Here is a 21,345-nt window from a genome sequence, read left to right as displayed (position 1 = left end):
CTCCGGCGGGAAGGTAAGGGCGCTCCATGCAGTCATGCCGGCCACATGACCTGGAGATGTCTACAGACAACGCCGGCTCTTCGGCTTAGAAATGGAGATGAGCACCAACCCCCAGAGTCGGTCACGACTGGACTTAAAGTCAGGGGAAACCTTTACCTACCATTGTATTACACCTCTGTACACAATAAGGCTCGAGCATCCCTGTGTCTGTGGATTCTGAAACCCCCGCGTCCAGGAAAAACGGGGTTAAAAAAGGCGGAGAGAGGAATAGGCGGAGCGACTGCCTCGCCAGGCCCTCTTCACGTGACAAGCGCCACGTGGGAAGGGGCGGGCTCGTTTCCCTTTCACGCATCCTGGCTGTTGGGCTGCTTCTTCCTGGAGGAGGGAAGCTTTTCCCACTTGGCTGCATCAGACTGGGTCTGCACAGGGGGAGGCCAAGGGGTGAGAAGCCGGCTTTAGGGCGTGGGCAGTCCCTGGGTTTTGGGGGGAGGGGTTGGATGTCTCTTAGGGTGCATCTCCACTGTAAAATTAACGCAGTTCGATTCCACTTTAACTCCCATGGCTCAGTGCTATGGGATCCTGAGAGTTATAGTCTGTTCCTGTGTTATAAATGTCATTTCCTAATTGGTTCTCTCATAAAAGCATGGAAAAAGTGTATTAAGCTGGAGAAACTTTGTTAATGCGGGACATCCTGCAGCACATTTTGCTCTAGTTTTTCAATGAAGATCTCATCGAGTCTCAATTCAATATAGAGTAGAGTCTTGCTAATGCAATATTCGCTCATCCAACGCAGTCTGCCTTCATAGGACTGAACTTTTTACGGATTTAACTTCCAACAGTGTTATTACTATAAGTTCATTTTATGCAATTCTATCTTTATTTGTAGTCGATTTTTTAGTAGTCAGTGTTCTTGTAGTCAATGGTTTCAATACATTGCAATGTTTTGGTGCTAAATTCGTAAATACACTACAATAATTACAGTAGAGTCTCACTTATCCAACCTTCGCTTATCCAACGTCCAGGATTATCCAACGCAGCCCGGATCCACAGCTGCTTTTCTAGGCAGCAAGAACTGAACTTTTTACGAATTTAACTTCCAACAATGTTGTTACTATAAGTTCATTTTATTCAATTCTGTCTTTATTTGTAGTTGATTTTTAGTAGTCAATTTTTTTGTAGTCAGTGTTTCAATACAGTGCTATGTTTTGGTGCTAAATTCGTAAATCCAGTAATTACAGTAGAGTCTCACTTATCCAACCTTCGCTTATCCCACGTTCTGGATTATCCAACACAGCCCAGATCCATAGTTGTTTCTCTAGGCATCAAGAACTGAACTTTTTACGAATTTAACTTCCGACAATTTTATACAATTCTATCTTTATTTGTAGTCAATTTGTTAATAGCCAATGGTTTTGTAGTCAATGTTTTCAATACATTGCGATGTTTTGGTGCTAAATTTGTAAATACAGTAAGTACTACATAATGTTACTGTGTATGGAAATGCTTTTTCTGTCGATTTGTTGTAAAACATGATGTTTTGGTGCTTAATCAGTAAAATCTTAATGTAATCTGACGTTTAATAGGCTTTTCCTTAATACCTCCTTATTATCTAACATTTTCGCTTATCCAACGTTCTGCTGGCCCGTTCATATTGGATAAGCGAGACTCTTCTGTAGTTTGTGGCAGCTACAAAAATGAAATTTCTGGAGTATAGCAACTACTTTCAAAGTAAGTCCTGCACAGGAAATAGCAATTTCATAGCAGGAATAGCTTTTTTTTAATGTTACATGGTGTTATAGGGAGTCTTTAGCCTTCTCTGCCAAAAAGTACTGCTGCTCTGCCAGTGTTGTGCAGCTCCCATCATTCCATAAGAGTGAACTACAGCAATTCATGGTCTCAAACTGCATTAAGTAAATAGTGGAGATGCAACCTCAGGCACCTTCTACACTGCCCTGTGTCCCAGGATCTGATCCCAGATTATTTCTTTTAAACTGGATTATATGAGTCTCCACTGCCAGATAATCTGTGATAAAGAGATAATCTGGGATCAGATCCTGGCATAAAAGGCAGTGTAGAAGGGGCCTCCGAGAACTGGCAGCATGTGACTCTTGCTAAACTTTGCAAAGCTCCTAGAGGTGGTGGCTTATGTAATGACTTCACTAGAGGAAGTTGGCTCCGTGCTGGGTTTTAATCCAGACTTTTCAGGAGCCGGAGCCGCCGGTGGTGCAGCGGATTAAATCGCTGAGCTGCTGAACTTGCTGACCGAAAGGTCACCGGTTCATATCCAGGTAGCAGGGTGAGCTCCCACTGTTAGCCCCAGCTTCTGCCAACCTAGCAGTTTGAAAACATGCAAATGTGAGTAAATCAATAGGTATCGCTCTGGCGGGAAGGTGATGCCGCTCCATGCAGTCATGCTGGCCACATGACCTTGGAGGTGTCTACAGACAATGCCAGCTCTTCTGTTTAGTAATGGAGATGAGCACCAACCCCCAGAGTCGGACACAACTAGACTTAATATCAGGGGAAAACCTTTACCTTCCAAGGAGCCATCAGAGGTGCTTGTGTTAATGGGGTGATAGGGTTTAGCACCTTCAGTTACTCCTTGGAAGTTTAGGCTAAAACTTTGAGTGGATTGCACAATCCACTGACATGGAAGTGATCCCCTACCACTGTGACCAAAGTGAGTTTGATGGGGAAGGGAGGAGGAAGGGCTGAGTTTGTCCAAGGGGGCTGGTGGGGCGGATGTGGGGTCTAAATAAGTCTCAGCGCATTTACTTTTCCTCATGCAGACTCTTTGGTCCCTTCTCCAACACTCATGGAGCCCCCAGGATCGGAAGAGGCCAGTCCCGTGTCTGCAGATACCAGAACACACTTCAAAGTCTGCAGGTTCATTATGGAGGCAGGTGAGAAGAATGTGTTAAGTTTTCTAGGGCCCTTCCACACAGCCATATAACCAAGATCTTTCGCATGGATCTGAAAACCTGGTGGTTCTTGCAGATCTTTGAATAATGCTAATCCTGGCCCTTCCAACTGTGAGCCCACTCAGCACTTTTACCCACTTCCTGGCCCCACTCTATCCTGTTGCACTTGATCTGCCTAGCACCTTGTTATAGTTGGCCATTCCAACATTGAACCTTGGCCACAGGATCTTGGTTCATTGATGGAGTATTTTGTCATTAGTTTTTAAGTCTGTGTTAAATGATTGATTTGTATGTCTTGTATACTTGTTGTATGATTACGTTGTTGTATGGTTTTCCATTATGTTGGAAACAGTCCTGAGTCCCTTGAGGAGATAAGGAGGCATATAAATAAATTTATTATTATTATTATTATTATTATTATTATTATTATTATTATTATTATTATTATTATGTTGTATGACACAGCAAACAAGATAGATATGCTGGATTTCGTATCACAAAAATCACAAGTCAAACACTTCCCAAGTGTCTAGGACTGTGTGATGTATTTTCGGATGATGCGCGCAGATCCCAGCAGGGTGGCCTTTTGCAGTTGGCAAATCGTGATTTTGTCAATGTCTATTGTTTCGAAATGCCGGCTGAGATCTTTTAGCACAGCACCCAATGTGCCGATCACCACCTGGACCACCTGCACTGGATTCTGCCATAGTCTTTGAAGTTCAATCTTGAGGTCCTGGTAGCGGCTGAGTTTTTCCTGTTGTTTTTTGTCAATGCGACTGTCACCTGGGATGGCAACATCGATGATCCAAACCTTTTTCTTTTCCTCAACTGTGATATCTGGTGTGTTGTGTTCCAGAACTTTGTCAGTCTGGATTCAGAAGTCCCACAGTATCTTTGCGTGCTCATTTTCCAATACTTTTGCAGGTTTGTGATCCCACCAGTTCTTTACTGCTGGGAGGTGGTACTTGAGGCATAAGTTCCAATGAATCATTTGGGCCACATAGTTGTCCCTCTGTTTGTAGTCTGTCTGTGCTATTTTCTTACAGCAGCTGAGGATATGATCAATGGTTTCATTGGTTTCCTTGCACAGTCTGTATTTTGGGTCATCAGCTAATTTTGCGATCTTGGCCTTAATTGCATTGGTTCTGATGGCTTGCTCCTGGGCTGCAAGGATCAGGCCTTCTGTCTCCTTCTTCAGGGTCCCATTCATAAGCCATAGCCAGGTCTTCTCCTTATCAGCTTTTCCTTCTGTCAAGGAACTTTCCATGCAATGTTTTGTTGTGCCAGCTGTCAGCTCTAGTTTGTAGTGCGGTTTTCTTGTACTGGTTTTTTATCTGCTGTGCTTCGAGGAGTTTCTGATTTTTGACTTCAATCCAAGCAGGTTCTTCACTTTGCTTTACATATTCTGCCAGGGCATGTTCTTCTTCTTTTACTCTTTGTTTTACTTGTAAAAGTCCTCTGCCCCCTGATCTTCTAGACAGATATAGCCGGTCAGCATCACTGCAAGGGTGCAGTGAATGATGAATGGTCATGAGTTTTCTTGTTTTTCTGTCCAAATTGTCCAGTTCCGTCTGTGTCCAGTTTATAATGCCAGCAGTATATCTTATGACAGGTATGGTCCTTATTATTATTATTATTATTATTATTATTATTATTATTATTATCTCCTTCTTGCCCACAGGTGTGAAGTTGGGCTTGCGCTCCATTCCCATTGCCACAGCTTGTACCATATACCACCGGTTCTTTATGGAAGTGCCTCTGGAGCCATATGATCCCTACCTGGTTGCCATGGCTGCCCTCTACCTTGCTGGGAAGGTAGAAGAGCAGCACCTGCGGACAAGAGACATTATTAATGTGAGCTACAGGTAAATAAGGGGTTGACACAACAGCAACAAAACAACATGGGCAGAACTTAAAAGGTGTAGAGCCTGTTCTCTTTTAAATTGACACCATCCGAAGGATTTTGCACACTTGACTACTTCGGTTGCAATTGAGCAAAAAGTGCTTCAAATTGGGGTTTGAATAAAAATGGGGTAGGGTGGGCAGACCACACATGAGGACATTTTCTTGAAACAAATAAAAAGTCCATGATACACCAAGAACAGCCAAGGAATCTGCCCTATTAAACATGGCCTTGCTACTTAAAAGTGGCCCCACCAGTAAATCACATTTGTCCACTGGTGATACATTCCTGACTTGAAAGCATTAATATAACCAAACATCAAACTTCCTCTGGGTGCAGGCAAGTGAACCCATATCTGTGATTTCAGGGGTCTTACTGTCTTAAATGTATTTATTTATTTATTTGCAGTATTTATATTACGCCCTTCTCACCCCAAAGGGGACTCAGGGCAGATCACAATGTACATATACATGGCAAACATTCAATGCAATTAGACATACAACATACAGACAGAGACACAGAGGCTATTAAACATTCCAGCTTCCGGCTTACATGAGGGTATGCTCAATTCCGGCCACAGGAGGAGCTGTTGCTTCATCATTCACTTTGACGCCAAGTCCTTGATGGAGTACTTCCTCATCTTTCGGCATGCTGCTAGACATTTTTATGGTGATGTAAATTAATTAAATTAGCCTTCCCGCATAAGCGGTCCCTAAATTTCCTACTTGACAGATGCAACTGTCTTTCAAGTTGCTTAGGTAAACAACAAGCTGGGGCTATTTAACAGTTGGGCACTTAATCCGACCTGGGCTTCGAATTCATGACCACTACTGACCTCTCGGTCAATCGTGATTTATTGCAGCTGGCTACTAACCAGCTGCGCCACAGCCCGGCCCAACTAAATTTAGTTGATTAATCTACTGATTGGAGCAGGAATGGGCAATTTCCAGAGATCTTGGTAGATAGGAGGACATAGTATGATGCAGGAAAGGTCCCAACACATCTTGTTACATCTTAAATAGACTACTGCAATGCGCTCTATGTGGGGCTGCCTTTGAAAACTGTGAAGGGGGTAGAACCCCAGAAGATCTTAGCCTCCGAGCTTTAAGTAGTCCAACGGGCGGCAGCCAGATTACTCACTGGAGAGGAGTACAGGGAACACCCCCCCCCCCCTATAATTCAGCTCCACTGGCTGCCAATCTGTTGCCGAGCACAATTCATTGTGCTGCCTTTAGCCTGTAAGGCCTGAAATGGTTCTGGCCCTGCTTACCTGTCCGAACGTATCTCTCCCTATGAACCAGGTTGGAGGCTAAGATCTTCTGGGGTCCCATCCCCTTCACAGGTGCAGCTGGTGGGGATGAGGAACAGGGCCTTCTCAGTGGTGACCCCTTGGTGTGAAACTTCCTTCCCAGTGAAATCAGATCAGCTCCCTCCCTCCTGACCTTTAAAAAGACACTAAAAACTTGGTTGTGGGACCAAGCTTTCGGAAAGTAGTCAGTGCAATAGGTGGCTACGAATTAATTATAACATGATTGGAATTACTCCTGGATTATGACTTCGGATCTTATGTGGTTTTTAATCGTTGAGTTTAATGTATTGGTATGCCATGATTTTTAAATTTTTACTGATTTTAATGTATGCGTATATTTGTATGTTTATGTTTGTATGGCACTGAATTATTGCCAATTTGGAAGCCGCTCTGAGTCCCTTTCGGAGTGAGATAGAGCGGGGTAAAAAATACAGTAAATAAATCTTACTGAATATATAGGTGCAATTCTATCACATTTTCAGCACTTCCTGAGCTGTTTTAGGTCATGGGTGAGGGATCTAAAAAACAAGATAATGATTCAATAATCACTCCCAGATTAAACATTGTAGATGGGTGCACGTTTTGTCAGGGGACCAAAGAGTAGCCCTAGAAAATGGGAGAAAGAGGCATTGGGTTCTCTAGAAGAAGGCTGTTGTGCAAGACTTGCCCATGTCCTTTTTTTGGCCACAAGTGTTAGGGTGGTGGTTTCTGTTTGGAACCAGGACTAATAATAAAGAATACACACAAAGGGTCAGAAAAATTCTCAAAAGCAAGCTTAATGGAGGCAACACCATCAAGGCCATAAACACCTGGGTCATACCTGTCATAAGATATAGTGCTGGCATTATAAATTGGACACAGGCGGAACTGGACAACTTGGGCAGAAAAACAAGAAAACTCAGGACCATTCATCATTCACTGCACCCTCGCAGCGATGTTGACCGGCTATATCTGCCTAGAAGATCAGGGGGCAGAGGACTCTTACAAGTAAAACAAGTAGTCAAAGAAGAAGAACATGCCCTGGCAGAATATGTAAAGGAAAGTGAAGAACCTGCTTTGATTGAAGTCAAAAATCAAACTCCTCAAAGCACAGCAGACAAAAAACCAGTACAAGAAAACCACACTACAAACTAGAGCTGACAGCTGGCACAACAAAACATTGCATGGAAAGTTCCTTGACAGAAGGAAAAGCTGATAAGGAGAAGACCTGGCTATAGCTCAGAAATGGGACACTGAAGAAGGAGACAGAAGGCCTGATCCTTGCAGCCCAGGAGCAAGCCATCAGGACAAATGCAATTAAGGCCAAGATCGAAAAATCAGCTGATGACCCAAAATGCAGACTGTGCAAGGAAACCGACGAAACCATTGATCATATCCTCAGCTGCTGTAAGAAAATCGCACAGACAGACTACAAACAGAGGCACAACTATGTGGCCCAAATGATTCATTGGAACTTATGCTCAAGTACCACCTCCCAGGAGCAAAGAATTGGTGGGATCACAAACCTGCAAAAGTATTGGAAAATGAGCACGCAAAGATACTGTGGGACTTCCGAATCGAGACTGACAAAGTTCTGGAACACAACACACCAGACATCACAGTTGTGGAAAAGAAAAAGGTTTGGATCATTGATGTTGCCATCCCAGGTGACAGTCGCATTGACGAAAAACAACAGGAAAAACTCAGCCGCTATCAGAACCTCAAGATTGAACTTCAAAGACTCTGGCAGAAACCAGTACAGGTGGTACTGGTGGTGATGGGCACACTGGGTGCCGTGCCAAAAGATCTCAGCCGGCATTTGGAAACAATAGACATTGAAAAAATTACGATCTGCCAACTGCAAAAGGCCATCCTATTGGGATCTGCACGCATCATTCGAAAATACATCACACAGTCCTAGACACTTGGGAAGTGTTCGACTTGTGATTTTGTGATACAAAATCCAGCATATCTATCTTGTTTGCTGTGTCATAATAATAAAATAATAATAATAATAATAATAATAATAATAATAATAATTTTATTTTTTATATCCCGCCTCCATCCCCCCGAAGGGACTCGGGGCGGCTTACATGGGGACAAGCCCAATCCAACAGAGATTAAAGAAATATAGGGAAGACTGCATCCTAACCTTTAGTCTTCTGCTTGTTTCCCACCAGGTACCTGCACCCCCGGAGTGAGCCCCTTGAGCTGGATACCCATTTCTGGGAGCTAAGGGACAGCATTGTCCAGTGTGAGATGCTCATGCTACGGATGCTCTGCTTCCGTGTCTCTTTCCAGCACCCTCATAAGGTCAAGACTGAATGCTGTAATGTACCACTTGGGGCAGAAACGGGGAGCATTAATTGTCTAGAAGGAAAAGGTTTTTGCAGTTTTTCCCTTCAATACAGAGCAGGGATGGTTCTTTAGATCAATGGTTCTCAACCTCTAGTCCTCTTCATGTTTTGCACTTCAGCTCCCAGAATTTCTGAGTATTAGTTATACAGGTTGGAAAATGAAGTGCAAAAAATCCAAAAGATTTGAGCATCAGTGTCTCGATCAAGGCTTTTTAAACTTTTCCCAGTCATCACCTCTTTCTGCTCAATTTTTTTTACATGATCCCAAGTATATAGATATATAAAATAGATATAAAATCAGTCATTTAGTGATAAAACATCAGCCTTTGCAAGGCTTGCTAAACAGACTGTTCTCCTTTTTGTGGAGTACAGATGAAACATTTTCTACAGAGTCCACTGTAAACACTGCATGTTGTTGTTAATAGATTTGTGTAAATGGGTCGCAGTTCAGGAACCTTTTAAAAGGTAAAGGTTTCCCATGACAGTAAGTCTAGTCATGTCTGACTCTGGGAGTTGGTGCCTCTTCTCCATTTCTAAGCTGAAGAACCAGCGTTGTCCTAAGACATCTCCTAGGTCATGTGGCCAGTATGACTGCATGGAGCGCAGTTACTTTTCTGCCGGAGCAGTACCTATTGCTATACTCACATTTGTATGTTTTCGAACTGCTAGGTTGGCAGAAGCTGGAGCTAACAGTGGGAGCTCACCCTGCTCCCCAGATTCAAAACGCCAACCTTTCGATCAGCAGCTCAGCGGTTTAATACGCCGCGCCACCAGGGGGCCCTTTAATCATTTTTATATACAGTACTGATGATTTTTTGGTGACCCCCAACATTGTGCCAAGGGGACCACATTTGGAGTCGGGATCCACACGTTCAAAAAGCAGTGGGTTAGATAATTGTGATACGGCAACATCTCAAGAGCTACAAGTTGCCCACCCTTGTTTATGAAAAAATTATGAAATTAATTTATTATTAGGAGAAATTGGCTTGATTCGATTTATGATCTACCTTTCCTCAAAAGAACCCAGGCCAGAGAGCATGCTGCCCAAAATCCAATAGATAATCATAACTCTTAAAACCATAAATATGTAGTAAGGTAAAGGTTTTCCCCTGACGTTAAGTCCAGCCATGTCTGACTCTGGGGTGTGGTGCTCATCTCCATTTCTAAGCTGAAGAGCCGGCGCTGTCCGTAGACACCTCCAAGGTGTCCATAGACACCTCCAAGGTCATGTGGCCGGCATGACTACATGGAGCGCCATTACCTTCCTGCTGGAAGACCTATTGATCTACTCACATTGGCATGTTTTCGAACTGCTAGGTTGGCAGGAGCTGGAGCGGCCGCTCACGCCACTCCCGGGGCTTGAACCTGGGACCTTTCGGTCTGCAGCTCAGTGCTTTAACGCACTTTGCCACCGGGCAATGTAGTACAGTAGGCAAAAAACCAACAATGCCCAAGCAGAACAATCAATACGGTGCTACTGCCTGTACCTGAAAAGCTTGAACAAATAAAAATATGCTTTCAACTGGATCTTAAAACACTGCAGTGTGGAGGGCAAATTGTTCATTTCATGCTGGCTACATGAAAAGTTCTTTAAACATGCAAGAGTTACTCTGGGGTTGTACAAGGCAGCCACTGGGCTTCAGCATCCACAGTGTGTCTCAACCTGATACTTGCAAATGTTCAGGGAGATAAAGTGTATGGAGTAGTTTAATCAGAACAGTGTTGGGAGAAACACTGATGTTGTTGGATTGCAATTCTCATCAACTTCGCTTTTGGCTGTTCTGCTGTGGCTGAGGGGAGTTGTAGTCCAGCAACATCTTAAAACTGTTGGGAATTGATGAACCACTAAGCTCTAATCACTCCCTTTATGAGGTAAATTCCCATTAAAATAGCAAAATGCAGCAGTGAGACTTACGCGGTGTGAGTTTTGGAAGGCCTCTGTGTCTTCAGGAAGGCAAAGGAACGCAAAGTTAGCTTTAAAGTTTAAAAGCATTTATTGAGGTAAAAAGAAATCCTTTGATGGATAGAAAAGGTTTGGAGCTAACTAACTAATCTATCCTGTTCTAATACACATAGACGGATTAAAATAACAAAGGTATAGATAGCTACATCTTGGCTAGTAGAGTGGACAAAGTGCGTCCTCTCTCTGGAACAAAGCAGGAAGATGGAATGGCGACCAAGTCTCGTGGGTCGCTTCTTCTCTAGGGCCATAAACATTCCAAAGGCAAATTGGGGAAGTTACATCAAAGCCCTAGGAGAGATCACATTTCTAAAGCATCAAAGGGTGGGGTTGACCTAAACAGGACATGAGGGAGGAAACAATAATAAAGCCTAATCAAAGCATGCATGGAACTGGGGAAAGTGTCCCTAACTCTTTTTTCTAGGCTTCCTATCTAGCCAAAGAGACTTAAGCAGTACAGGATGACATTTTTCCAACAAAAACGAGATACATTCCTCTGTCCTGAGGCACAGTGTTCAACTGGAGTCATGAGTTCAGATCCACAGTTGGGTTTAATCGTAGAGTTGAGTAAAATAGGTTGACCTTAGGCAAGTCAAAAGACATTAATGAAGGAAGTAGTGGTAGCATGGGGCTGGAGAGTTGGACTTCCCTAAATTGGTCTTCTGCTGTTGGAGATGTGACATGAGCACAAGTCCTCACTGAAAATGAATGGCCTTTATGCTAGCAATGTTGATGATAAATTGTCTCCACTTCATCTTTGCTTTCAGTCATCCCTGACAGTTGCTATTTTCTTCCTTGCAGTACCTTCTCCACTACTTACTCTCCCTGAAGCACTGGATGAACCGGCACAGTTGGGACCGGACTCCGGTGGCAGTCGCAGCATGGGCCCTTTTGCGCGACAGCTACCACGGGCCCCTGTGCCTCCAGCATGCCCCCCAGCACATTGCTGTCACCGTCCTTTACCTCGCTTTGCAGTGTTATGGGGTGGAAGTGCCAGCCGAAGGGGAAGCAGAGCGGCCTTGGTGGCAGGTGAGAAAGTGGGGGGGGGGTATATGAAGAGTAAGCCTCAAGGGATAAGAATGGTTTATATGTCTCCAAACACATCCTGAGTGGTCTCTGAATGTGGTTGTGGAGGATCTTTCTGCATGCTTTATTCACAGCTTGGATAAAAAGAAATGCAATTCTTGTGGCAATGGAACCCTGTTGTCTCCTGGGTTACACCAAAAAAGTGTGTGACCCTATAGAATATTCTTTGTTTATCTGACATGATCTTGTTAGGCCAAACCAAGCTATGTATCACATATTTTATGTTCTTAAATATCAAGGCATAGAATTGGTAAGAGATTCTAATACTGCATTTTTCATTTTTTTTCTGGATCTTTTTCTTACGAAATTTTACATCTCTAATTACACTATGTAATATGATTTTTGTTCCTGGGATATAAATATCATTTCCTAATTGGTTCTAACATAAAAATGTGGAAAATGTTTATTAAACTGCAAAAACGTTGTTGGTTTGCACATTGAAAGGTTAAAATGACGTATTTTCATGAAGGAAAATTACAAACCAAGTGCCTGAAGGAAATAATAGTACTACCCTCAGCCACAAAAACAAAGTTTCTGTAGCAACTACTTTCAAAGTAAGTATTGCACAATTAAACAGGAAGGAGCCTCTGGTGGCCTAGGGGATAAAAGCCTTGCGACTTGAAGGTTGAGTTGCTGATCTGAAGGCTGCCAGGTTCGAATCCCACCCGGGGAGAGCGCGGATGAGCTCCCTCTATCAGCTCTAGCTCCATGCGGGGACATGAGAGAAGCCTCCCACAAGGATGGTAAAACATCAAAACATCCGGGCGTCCCCTGGGCAACGTCCTTGCAGACAGCCAATTCTCTCACTCCAGAAGCAACTCAGGTTGCTCCGGACACGAAAAAAAAAATTAAACAGGAAATAACACTTTCAAACCAGGAACAGACTTTTTTCAAATTTTGTTACATAGTGTTATAGGAGCTTTAATTTAGCAATATGTGCAGGTTATGGTCTTCTCCTTCTTGGGTTAACACATGTCCAACACTGGTTATGTCCCACTCTTGCTTCTGTGTAGGAGACAAATAGGGAACTATGTCTCTGGGATTCATGGGACCTTCTTTCAGCTCTGGGCATAACTTTTAAATGAATCTGTGGAACCTTCTTCCTTTGATTCTATGTTTCCTGGCCTTTTTCAGGTGTTCAGTGAAGATATCTCCAAGAGCATCATTGATCAGATTGTCTTGGACTTGATCAAGATCTATACTTTGGATGCTGAGATTGCCTAGGTGCATCAAAAAGAGAAAGCCAAGTGACTCAGTGTTCCCAGCTGAACTGACTTCAACCTGGGATTGAGATGCTGACAAGTTGACTTCACATCTGAAGGGACTGGCACCACAATCAGTATCTTGCATCCCTTCGAGCTGTCCAACTGATTAGGATCAGGTTTGGATTGGCACCCATGCCTTGGTGGAGGTGGGACATTCCTAGTTTGTGCTGCCGCTGCATAAACTCTGATTCCTAGTCCATTTACAGCCAAGAATAAACTTCTTGTCCAGCAACTTGTAATACTGGATTCAGAATCGGAGGGTACATGATATAAGGATAGGAGCTCTGTTTACATCTACTGGTTCACACTTATTACAGGGGAAATGTGCTGCAAGATTATTTTTCCCACTTCTATTTCCTGGATTATCCCCCCACCGCCCTTGCTTTCCTGGTCTTGATGCTGCTGTGAGTGTGACACAACCAGGTCAAAGTATAGTAAATCCTACAAGAGCTTTCAAGGCAGAGATCAAGACCACTGATATTATTTCTGTAGTAAATGGCGGAAAAATGGAATCTGTGTTGAAGTGCTGTTTTTGGTTTTCTGATGTTTTCTGACTCCAGTGATGTGACATGTTCAGAGAAGTATCAAGTTGAATAGATACAATTCCATCTGTTTGCCTGTATGTTTTGTGGAGTCAAAGGCTTAGTCAGGTATCTGTGCAGCCCTCCAGTTACTGTTGAAAATATTGCCCGTCATCCTTGCCAACACATTCAGTGTTGAGAGTCATGGGAGTTGCATTTGGAGCCTAGTTTTCCTGTGCTGGATTAAGCCAGACATAACATTTTCTGTGGTCCATTCTACAGACAAGAAGCCAAGTTGCCAACTCAAACACTGTAGAATTAATTCAGTTTGACACCTCTTTAACTGCCCCTGAATGTGATTTCTAGGAAACTGTTTCCCTTCCCTACGTTTTTGAAAGTGTGATTGTGGTTAGCAAGTATCCCACAGATAGGTTTATTGGTGAACTCAGGGTGACTAAAACTCACTACGAGGCATTTGCCTGGTGATGCTCTTGGGCGTGCTATCATACAATGTATGGAGTGGCCTTGGGCTTCTGCCAGGAATTGCCCATATATTTTCAAGTTGTTGTAGTCATGATAATTGGAAACTTAAATCTGGTATTCTATCAGTATTCCTGGAATACCTGGCAAAGTTATGATTAAAGTTACAATTTGTTATATATGAGAAGAGAACAACTATAATGGCAATAAACTATGCAAAATTTTGAATTCTTCAGAACTCTTCATCAGTCTGATAGTACAACTCCACTACTATTGGGTTAATTTCACTTGGTGAAGAGCTCCGAAGAATTAAAAAACATGCTTACTTTTTTGTCGCATGTTGACAGTCCGATAAAGATATTGCCCAAGTATGGACCTGAGTGTTGTTGGGGTTTTTTTTGGGCTAGCAGAGTTCTCTTAGTTTCTATATTTGAGAGCAAGGAGCCAGAAGTTGTGGCCTTTTCCACTTTTTCAGTGAAATTCTCTATATGTTTACTTGAGACAAAGTCGCACTACATTCAGTGGAGTTACTTCTGAAAAGATTCATTTCACATTTCACTGGTAATTTTGGGAAACCATGCTAAGGGGCTATAGGACACAGGTTTATAACCATAGGTACCTTAGTGATAAACTAAGGAAAGTATGTACATTTTTAAAACACCGATGCTCAGTTTAATCAAATTACACTAAAAGAGAGTGGGTTCAGTTAAAGAAAGTGTGTATTCTGTGAGAACAGTCCAGAGTTACGGACAAGATAGGTTCTATAGGTTTGTTCTTAAGTTGAATTTATATGTAAGTCAGAACAGGTACATTTTTTAAGTGTAACTCCAGCCAAAACTTTTTAATGGATCACATAGGGTTAACACTCCTGCAAGGTTTCTTTTGTTGTCTGTTCCATTGTTCAGAAGATTTCACCTCTGTATTTGTGACAATTGGAGTTTGAAAATTTTGGCTTGTTGGGGAAACAAGCATTCGTGCTAAAGCTTCACTGCTACGCCTTTTCTTCAGGATAACTCGTCCAGGTGTGACTTTCCCTTCCTAGGGGTAAATTTCCTCTCATTCCTATTGTCTCACCCCCATTCTTAACTATGAATTGTATGTAAGTTTGATGTCTGTACCTTGGGGAATGCCTGTACATAATAATTATTATCAATTCAGTTTTCTTGGGATTTTTTTAAAGGACTAAGTAAATTCCCTAGAGGCTAGATCTCTGCTGCCCCTTAGCTTTACTTGCTAAATGGACGTTAGAAAGGTTCCTTTCTGTCTTTTCTCATACTTCTCAGCTTCCTTGGGCATTTGTCTGGCTAGTAGCAGGAGACAAAATATCAGATTTAGATCATGGTGGGGAGATGAAGTTCTCCTGGTATAACTGGGCTGCAGTTCCCAGCAGCCACAGCCAGTGATGAGGAATGCTGAGAGATGAGTTCTAGCCACAGCTGAAGGGTTTCTCAACCTTGGGTTCATTGCATCTTTCACTTTAGGAACCCACAAGGTCATTGTTGGTTGCTGTTATTGTGTGCCTATAAGTTACTTCTGATCTATGGCGACCCTAAAGATATCATGGAGCTTTCCGGGGCTGAGAGTGTGATTCCCACAGTATCACCAGGGCCCTTCCACACAGCCATATAACCCAGAATATCAAGGCAAAAACAAAAAATAACCCAGAATATCTGCTTTAAACTGGGTTATCTGAGTCCACACTGCCATATATTACAGTTTAAAGCAGGTAATGTGTGATTTTATTCAGCTGTGTGGAAGGGGCCCCAGTGGGTTTCCATGGCTGAGTGAGGAATCGAACCCTGGTGGCGCAGCGGATTAAACTGCTGAGCTGCTGAACTTGCTGACCAAAACGGTTCAAATCTGGGGAGTGGGGTGAGCTCCTGCTGTTAGCCCCAGCTTCTGCCAACCTAGCAGTTCAAAAACATGCTAATGTGAGTAGATTAATAAGTACCACTCCAGCAGGAAGGTAACGGCGCTCCATGGAGTCATGCTGGCCACATGACCAAGGAGATGTCTATGGACAACACTGGCTCTTCTTCTGAGAAATGGAGATGAGCACCAACCCCCAGATTTGGACATTAGGCTTAATGTCAGGGTAAAACCTTTACATAACCTTTACCTTTATGAATGGGTGCCTTACAGAGATAGGAAGAAAGCAGAGAGTAGAAATCTCAGTTTTTTTTAAAAAAAAAAACAGAGTTGGCATTGATGATACACTCTTTTGTTTCCAATACTCAGTTTCCCTTCATTTTCCCCTGACTTCCCTATCATTTGCTTAAATCTCATTGATCTGTTTTTCACATCTCTACTTCCCTCCAATTCCTCGCTCCTGCCACAGTTAATATTTTATTTATATTTCTACAAATGTTCCCAAATCTGCTCTAGCTCTGTCTTGTGGTATGGATGTTTTGGTTGTATGACACATGGAAATGCTGATCCGTCCTACACATTTAAATGTCTTCATAATCAGTGTTTTGCCTAAGAGAGCACTAACTAAACCATGACTTATCCCCCTCATTTTTTGTTTGTTTCTCTCATCTCTTTTAATCATTTTCTGACTCAGGCCATGGACAAGCTTTGAATATAAAAAGTAGCCATGGTTTAAACAAATCACAGGAAACCTCAGTTTTACAGTGTGGCATGTAACTGATTAGAAACACATCTGTTATTAGCAGTAGCAGATTTCTATCTCACAACAAAGCAAATCCTAATAAACCAAACCAGGGCTTGGTGTAATGTGCAAACATCACTGAGTATTTCATGAGCTCATCTAGTTCGTTGTTTCCTATGTTGACTGGCAGTGGCATAACAGGATTGTTAATGAGTGGTTTTCTCCAGTCCTCCTGAAGACGCCAGAGATTGAACATAGAGAATTTGGCATGCACAACATGGGTTCTGTCACCAAGCTACTACCATCTCTGATAAAAAGTCTGCCACATGGAGCACAGGTTTGTTGTTATATGGCAGGGCTGGCTAGGAACCAAGGTTCTCCCTATGGAACTATCCAGCATTGCATAATGTGTCCAAAAGGTCCCCAGGGGGAAAAAAAAATCAAGAGCTAGCAATCTGTTGGTGACCCACCCATGGATAAGGAGCACTTATGCATGTGGTTGTACTTTGGCCTACGTCATCATGTTCGTATTCACCTGAAGATTGTGAAAACAGAATTGAATGTAAAATGACATTGCACTTGTTCTGCTGGTAAGGCAGTACAGCAATGCATATCTGCATGAGTTATCACACATTGTCCATGCAGTAGTGCATTTCACTTGTTTTCTCACAGCGCTGCAGTTCAGTGAGGCATATTAAATGTGTGAGTGTATATTGAATCCGGTTAGTGACATATATGTGAATAAGCCATGAGGATTTTTTGCTATGGCCAAAGATGTGCATACAGGCAGTCACCAGGTTATAGACAAGATAGGTTCTGTAATTTGTTCTTAAGTTGAATGTGTATGTGATTCAGAAGAGGCACTTTTAAAAGTATATCTCCGGAGATAGACAGACAGACAGACAGAAGTTTTGGGTAGCATGGGAAAGGTTTCACACCCCTGTGATGTTGTTTTGCTGTCTGTGCCCCTGTTCAGAGGATTTCAATTCATTTTTTGTCCCTGTGATGATTGGATTTTGAAAAAATTCCTTTTTGTGGAAACAAGGATTGGTGAGAAAGCTTCAGTGGAGACATCCTTTCCCCTTGATATGTCTTTCAGGAGTGAATTTCTCTTCTGAGGGCTAGATTTCTCTCACTTCTTGTTGTCTCAGATCTGTTCTTAAATAGGAGTTGTTTGTAAGTTGGATGCTTGTAATTGGGGGATTGCTTGTATAGCATTATGGCTGAATTTTGCCCAACACCCAGTCATTGATATGTATTGTGTGACATTGGTTTCTGTATGGAGGTTGTGTGGTGCTGGCAGAGCCTGTGGATATTTGGGCAACACTGCGGAGATGTTACATTCCAGTTTGATGGACTATTATGCCCATGAAAATAACTTAGAAAGCTGGAAGTCTACTTTCAGTTTTGGGTTCCTTCCAAAATGTTTCATACTGCAACCTATTTTAAAAAGGAAAATTGCTATGGCTGGTGGCTTCCAAGAGAGATGTCCACCTTTCTTTGTATTTTGGGCCAAAGGATCCCATGAGCTTAGGTGATGAAAGGCTGCAAAAACAGGGAAGGGGGCAACATTTGGTCCCAAAGTGCTCGCTTGTCTAAGCCTGCTATATATAGGGAGCACATTTTGTGGGTGAACATACTAATGTGGAGGAGCACTGAGCTGGAGACCGAAAGGTCCCAGGTTCAATCCCCGGGAGCGGCGTGAGCGGCCGCTGTTAGCTCCAGCTCCTGCCAACCTAGCAGTTCGAAAACATGCCAACGTGAGTAGATCAATAGGTGCCACTCCGGCAGGAAGGTAACGGCGCTCCATGCAGTCATGCCGGCCACATGACCTTGTAGGTGTCTATGGACAACACCGGCTCTTCGGCTTAGAAATGGAGATGAGCACCAACCCCCAGAGTCGGTCACGACTGGACTTAACGTCAGGGGAAACCTTTACCTTTACTATGGTTCAAATATGGTCTTGTTGCCAATACAATTTGGAAGGTGAGCTCTACTTAGGTAGGGCCAGGTACTTTTAGCTTGCTGCCATTGTGATTCGGGGATGGCCCCTTCCACGTGGATAAATGTACAAGCACTTTTTAAACTCATTTATTATTTTTCTTTTTAAAAAACCCTTCATCCTCTCCCTTTTAAATTATGGTGTAGAAAAAAGGTCCCCCACAAGAGCAAAATCCCCCCCCCCTTTGCGTGAATGTCCTTCCCGCCCTCCCATTCACTGTGAAATAGCAGATGGCTGGCGAGTTTGTACAGCAACAAAGTGACCTTTTGCTTTTGTTCAAATGTTTTTTTAAATATATATATATATAATATTTTTTTCTATCAATAGTATCTACAATATCGAATGAAAAGAAGCCCAGGCTGGGACTAAACATTTTCTTTGCCCCTGTTCCTTTTCCCTTGAAAACTAAACTCTTCAGATTTGGGATTTTATTTTCTTCCTTGAACACTCAGATGAGGAAAAAGAAACTTGTCTCTCTTTTTTGTTTTTGTTGTTTTTCTTGGAAAGAAAAGATGGCGACAAAAAGATTTACAGATGGGTTTGGCATTTGCCCTTCCGGAGAAGGGATGGCTTTTCTGACAGTGCTGCAGCTGGTATTTTCAAGCAGGTTTGCCCCGGGAAAGTGTAGAGCATGTTCCCCAGAAATCATGCAGGATGGCTTTTGGCCATGGTTTAGTACGCGTAGAAAGCTGAGACTACTAGGAATTGAGTTGGCCTCATCTCTGCTGCCCAAGAAATAAATGGTCCGGATAAGGATAGTACCCTTATTACCCGACCTTTTCCCTATCCACTTCTGACAAATAGATACTACTCCTTCACTGTCACCTGGGAAATAATTTTGGATGTCAGGAGAGAATACTTCTGGAACATGGCCACACAGCCCGAAAGACATACAACAACCCTGTGATCCTGGCCATGAAAGCCTTCGACAACACAATTTTGGATGTGTCACTGTAGCCATGCATTTGAGAGCTGTATCTATACATGACACACTACCAAAGTCTTCAACATAATGTTCCTCAACATGGTGGTCCATAGACCTGTGCCAGTCTATGACTCACCTCTTACTGATTCTTCCCAGAGAAAAAAGAGACCGTTGTTGCCAAAGGATATAAATATGGTCACGGATTCCCTGGCACATTGGGAAAACACTCAATCCTCCATATCAGGACCTTAAGAAGCACTGTTCTAAAAATTTGACAGCTTTAGCTGTTCAGTTTTTTGAGCCTGCGCCTAATCCTAGGTCTTGACTTGAGTGAAGCCTACACTATGTCAACCACTATGGAGTGTCCCTGATATTTTGGAGCTCCTTGCGGGTTATTTCTGAGAGGAATAATGTAACTTTTGGTTGACATGACTTGGTGACTTGTCTTTGGAGACAGAGTGAGAGATAAAAGCCACTTTGGGTTGATGGAGACAATTCTCCATGTCTGGAAATTAAGAGGCTTTCAAAACTCTTAATGTCCAAGTAGTAACCCTGCACCAAAACACTGCCGTCATGGGGACAAAAACCTCAACATCTCTCTGTGCCGCTACAATGTCACCTTCCCTGGCTTAATCTGCATCAGACTGAAGGGTCTTAAAATGACTAGGAGGATCCTCATTCCATCATGAAGTTTATTTGGAGTCCTCTGGCAAATCACGCATTTGCTTTTTCTTACAGAACTGTTGTGAGGGTCATATGGAATCACTCCCCTTGGAAGAGGGATGGGATATAATAAATAAATAAATAAAGCATATGTTTCATAGTGCTATTGGTAGATCTGTGCAACATGAGTCAGGAGCACTTCCAGTTCAGCTGCAACTACTTTTGCCATCTCCAAAGCTGCCTTGTCCGTCGGGGTGCAAGAGATTTTTTTTCGTGTCAGGAGCAACCGGAGTTGCTTCCGGTGTGAGAGAATTGGCCGTCTGCAAGGACGTTGCCCAGGGGACGCCCGGATGTTTTTTGATGTTTTTACCATCCTTGTGGGAGGCTTCTCTCATGTCCCTGCATGGAGCTGGAGCTGATAGAGGGAGCTCATCCATGCTCTCCCCGGGTGGGATTCGAACCTGGCAGCCTTCAGGTCAGCAACCCAACCTTCAAGTCACAAGGCTTTTATCCCCTAGGCCACCGCAGGCTCTGGTGCAAGAGATAGGAAGTACAAATGGGATGCACTCCTCGCACTTGATCAGAAAATCCTCCCAACTGACTGTTTAAATTTACAGGAGTGCACAAAGGCCCAACAGCACTTACTCATCTTAGTGAGACTTGGCCAGGAGAAATCCCAGCAGGATGTGCTCCACTCATTCAATGCCACCCTCTCCCACTTTGCCCCTCCCTGAATGGCATCTTCTGCTTCAGACAGGTTCCTCATCTTACTTGAGCATGGCTTTGAATTGAGGTTTCCTGCTTGTGGGAATTACTGGGGCTGAATTGGGATTTTCAAGCTCACAATAGATATGACTATATGTGGGCTGGGCTGTGGCGCAGCTGGTTAGTAGCCAGCTGCAATAAATCACTACTGACATGAGATCGAAGCCCGGTTGGACTGAGCTCCCGACCATTAATAGCCTAGTTCGCTGTTGACCTAAGCAGCTCAAAAGACAGTTGCATCTGTCGAGTAGGAAATTTAGGTACCGCTTTATGCAGGGAGGCTAATTTAACTATTTTACGACACCATAAAAAAAACTTCCAGCAATGTGCGGAAAGGAATGAAGAAGTACTCCATCAAGGACTCGGTGTCACAAGTGAATGATGAAGCGGCAGCTCCCCCTGTGGTCGGAATCGAGCATACCTTCGTGAAGCCGAAAGCTGGAAAATGTTAAATTGCCGCTGTGTCTGTCTATATGTCACATGTCTAATGGCATTGAATGTTTGCCATGTATATGTGCATTGTGATCTGCCCTGAATCCCCTTCGGGGCGAGAAGAGCGGAATATAAATACTGCAAATAAATAAATAAATAAATAAAT

The 21,345-nt window shown here is 43.1% G+C and overlaps 1 protein-coding gene and 1 long non-coding RNA gene across 2 annotated transcripts in view; one reads left to right on the top strand and one right to left on the bottom strand.

Moving 5' to 3' along the window:
• LOC134296392 (uncharacterized) overlaps nucleotides 1-326 on the bottom strand; it is an 11,921-nt gene extending 11,595 nt beyond the window's left edge. The window contains exon 1 of the long non-coding RNA XR_010003122.1: nucleotides 161-326. This is a non-coding gene — a long non-coding RNA (uncharacterized LOC134296392). The remainder of the gene's footprint in view (nucleotides 1-160) is intronic.
• ccnq (cyclin Q) lies at nucleotides 284-21,345 on the top strand. The gene is made up of 6 exons (XM_008103877.3): nucleotides 284-441; nucleotides 2,790-2,903; nucleotides 4,603-4,786; nucleotides 8,293-8,425; nucleotides 11,231-11,458; nucleotides 12,650-21,345. The coding sequence occupies exons 2-6, from the start codon at nucleotides 2,816-2,818 to the stop codon at nucleotides 12,737-12,739; spliced, it is 723 nt and encodes a 240-aa protein (XP_008102084.1). The 5' UTR covers nucleotides 284-441; nucleotides 2,790-2,815; the 3' UTR covers nucleotides 12,740-21,345.

The sequence above is a fragment of the Anolis carolinensis genome, chromosome 2 (genome assembly GCF_035594765.1).
Source record: "Anolis carolinensis isolate JA03-04 chromosome 2, rAnoCar3.1.pri, whole genome shotgun sequence".
Taxonomy (NCBI): Eukaryota; Metazoa; Chordata; class Lepidosauria; order Squamata; family Dactyloidae; genus Anolis; species Anolis carolinensis.
The sequence above is the reverse complement of the archived record's forward strand: the minus strand, read 5'-3'. Positions and strand labels throughout refer to the sequence as shown.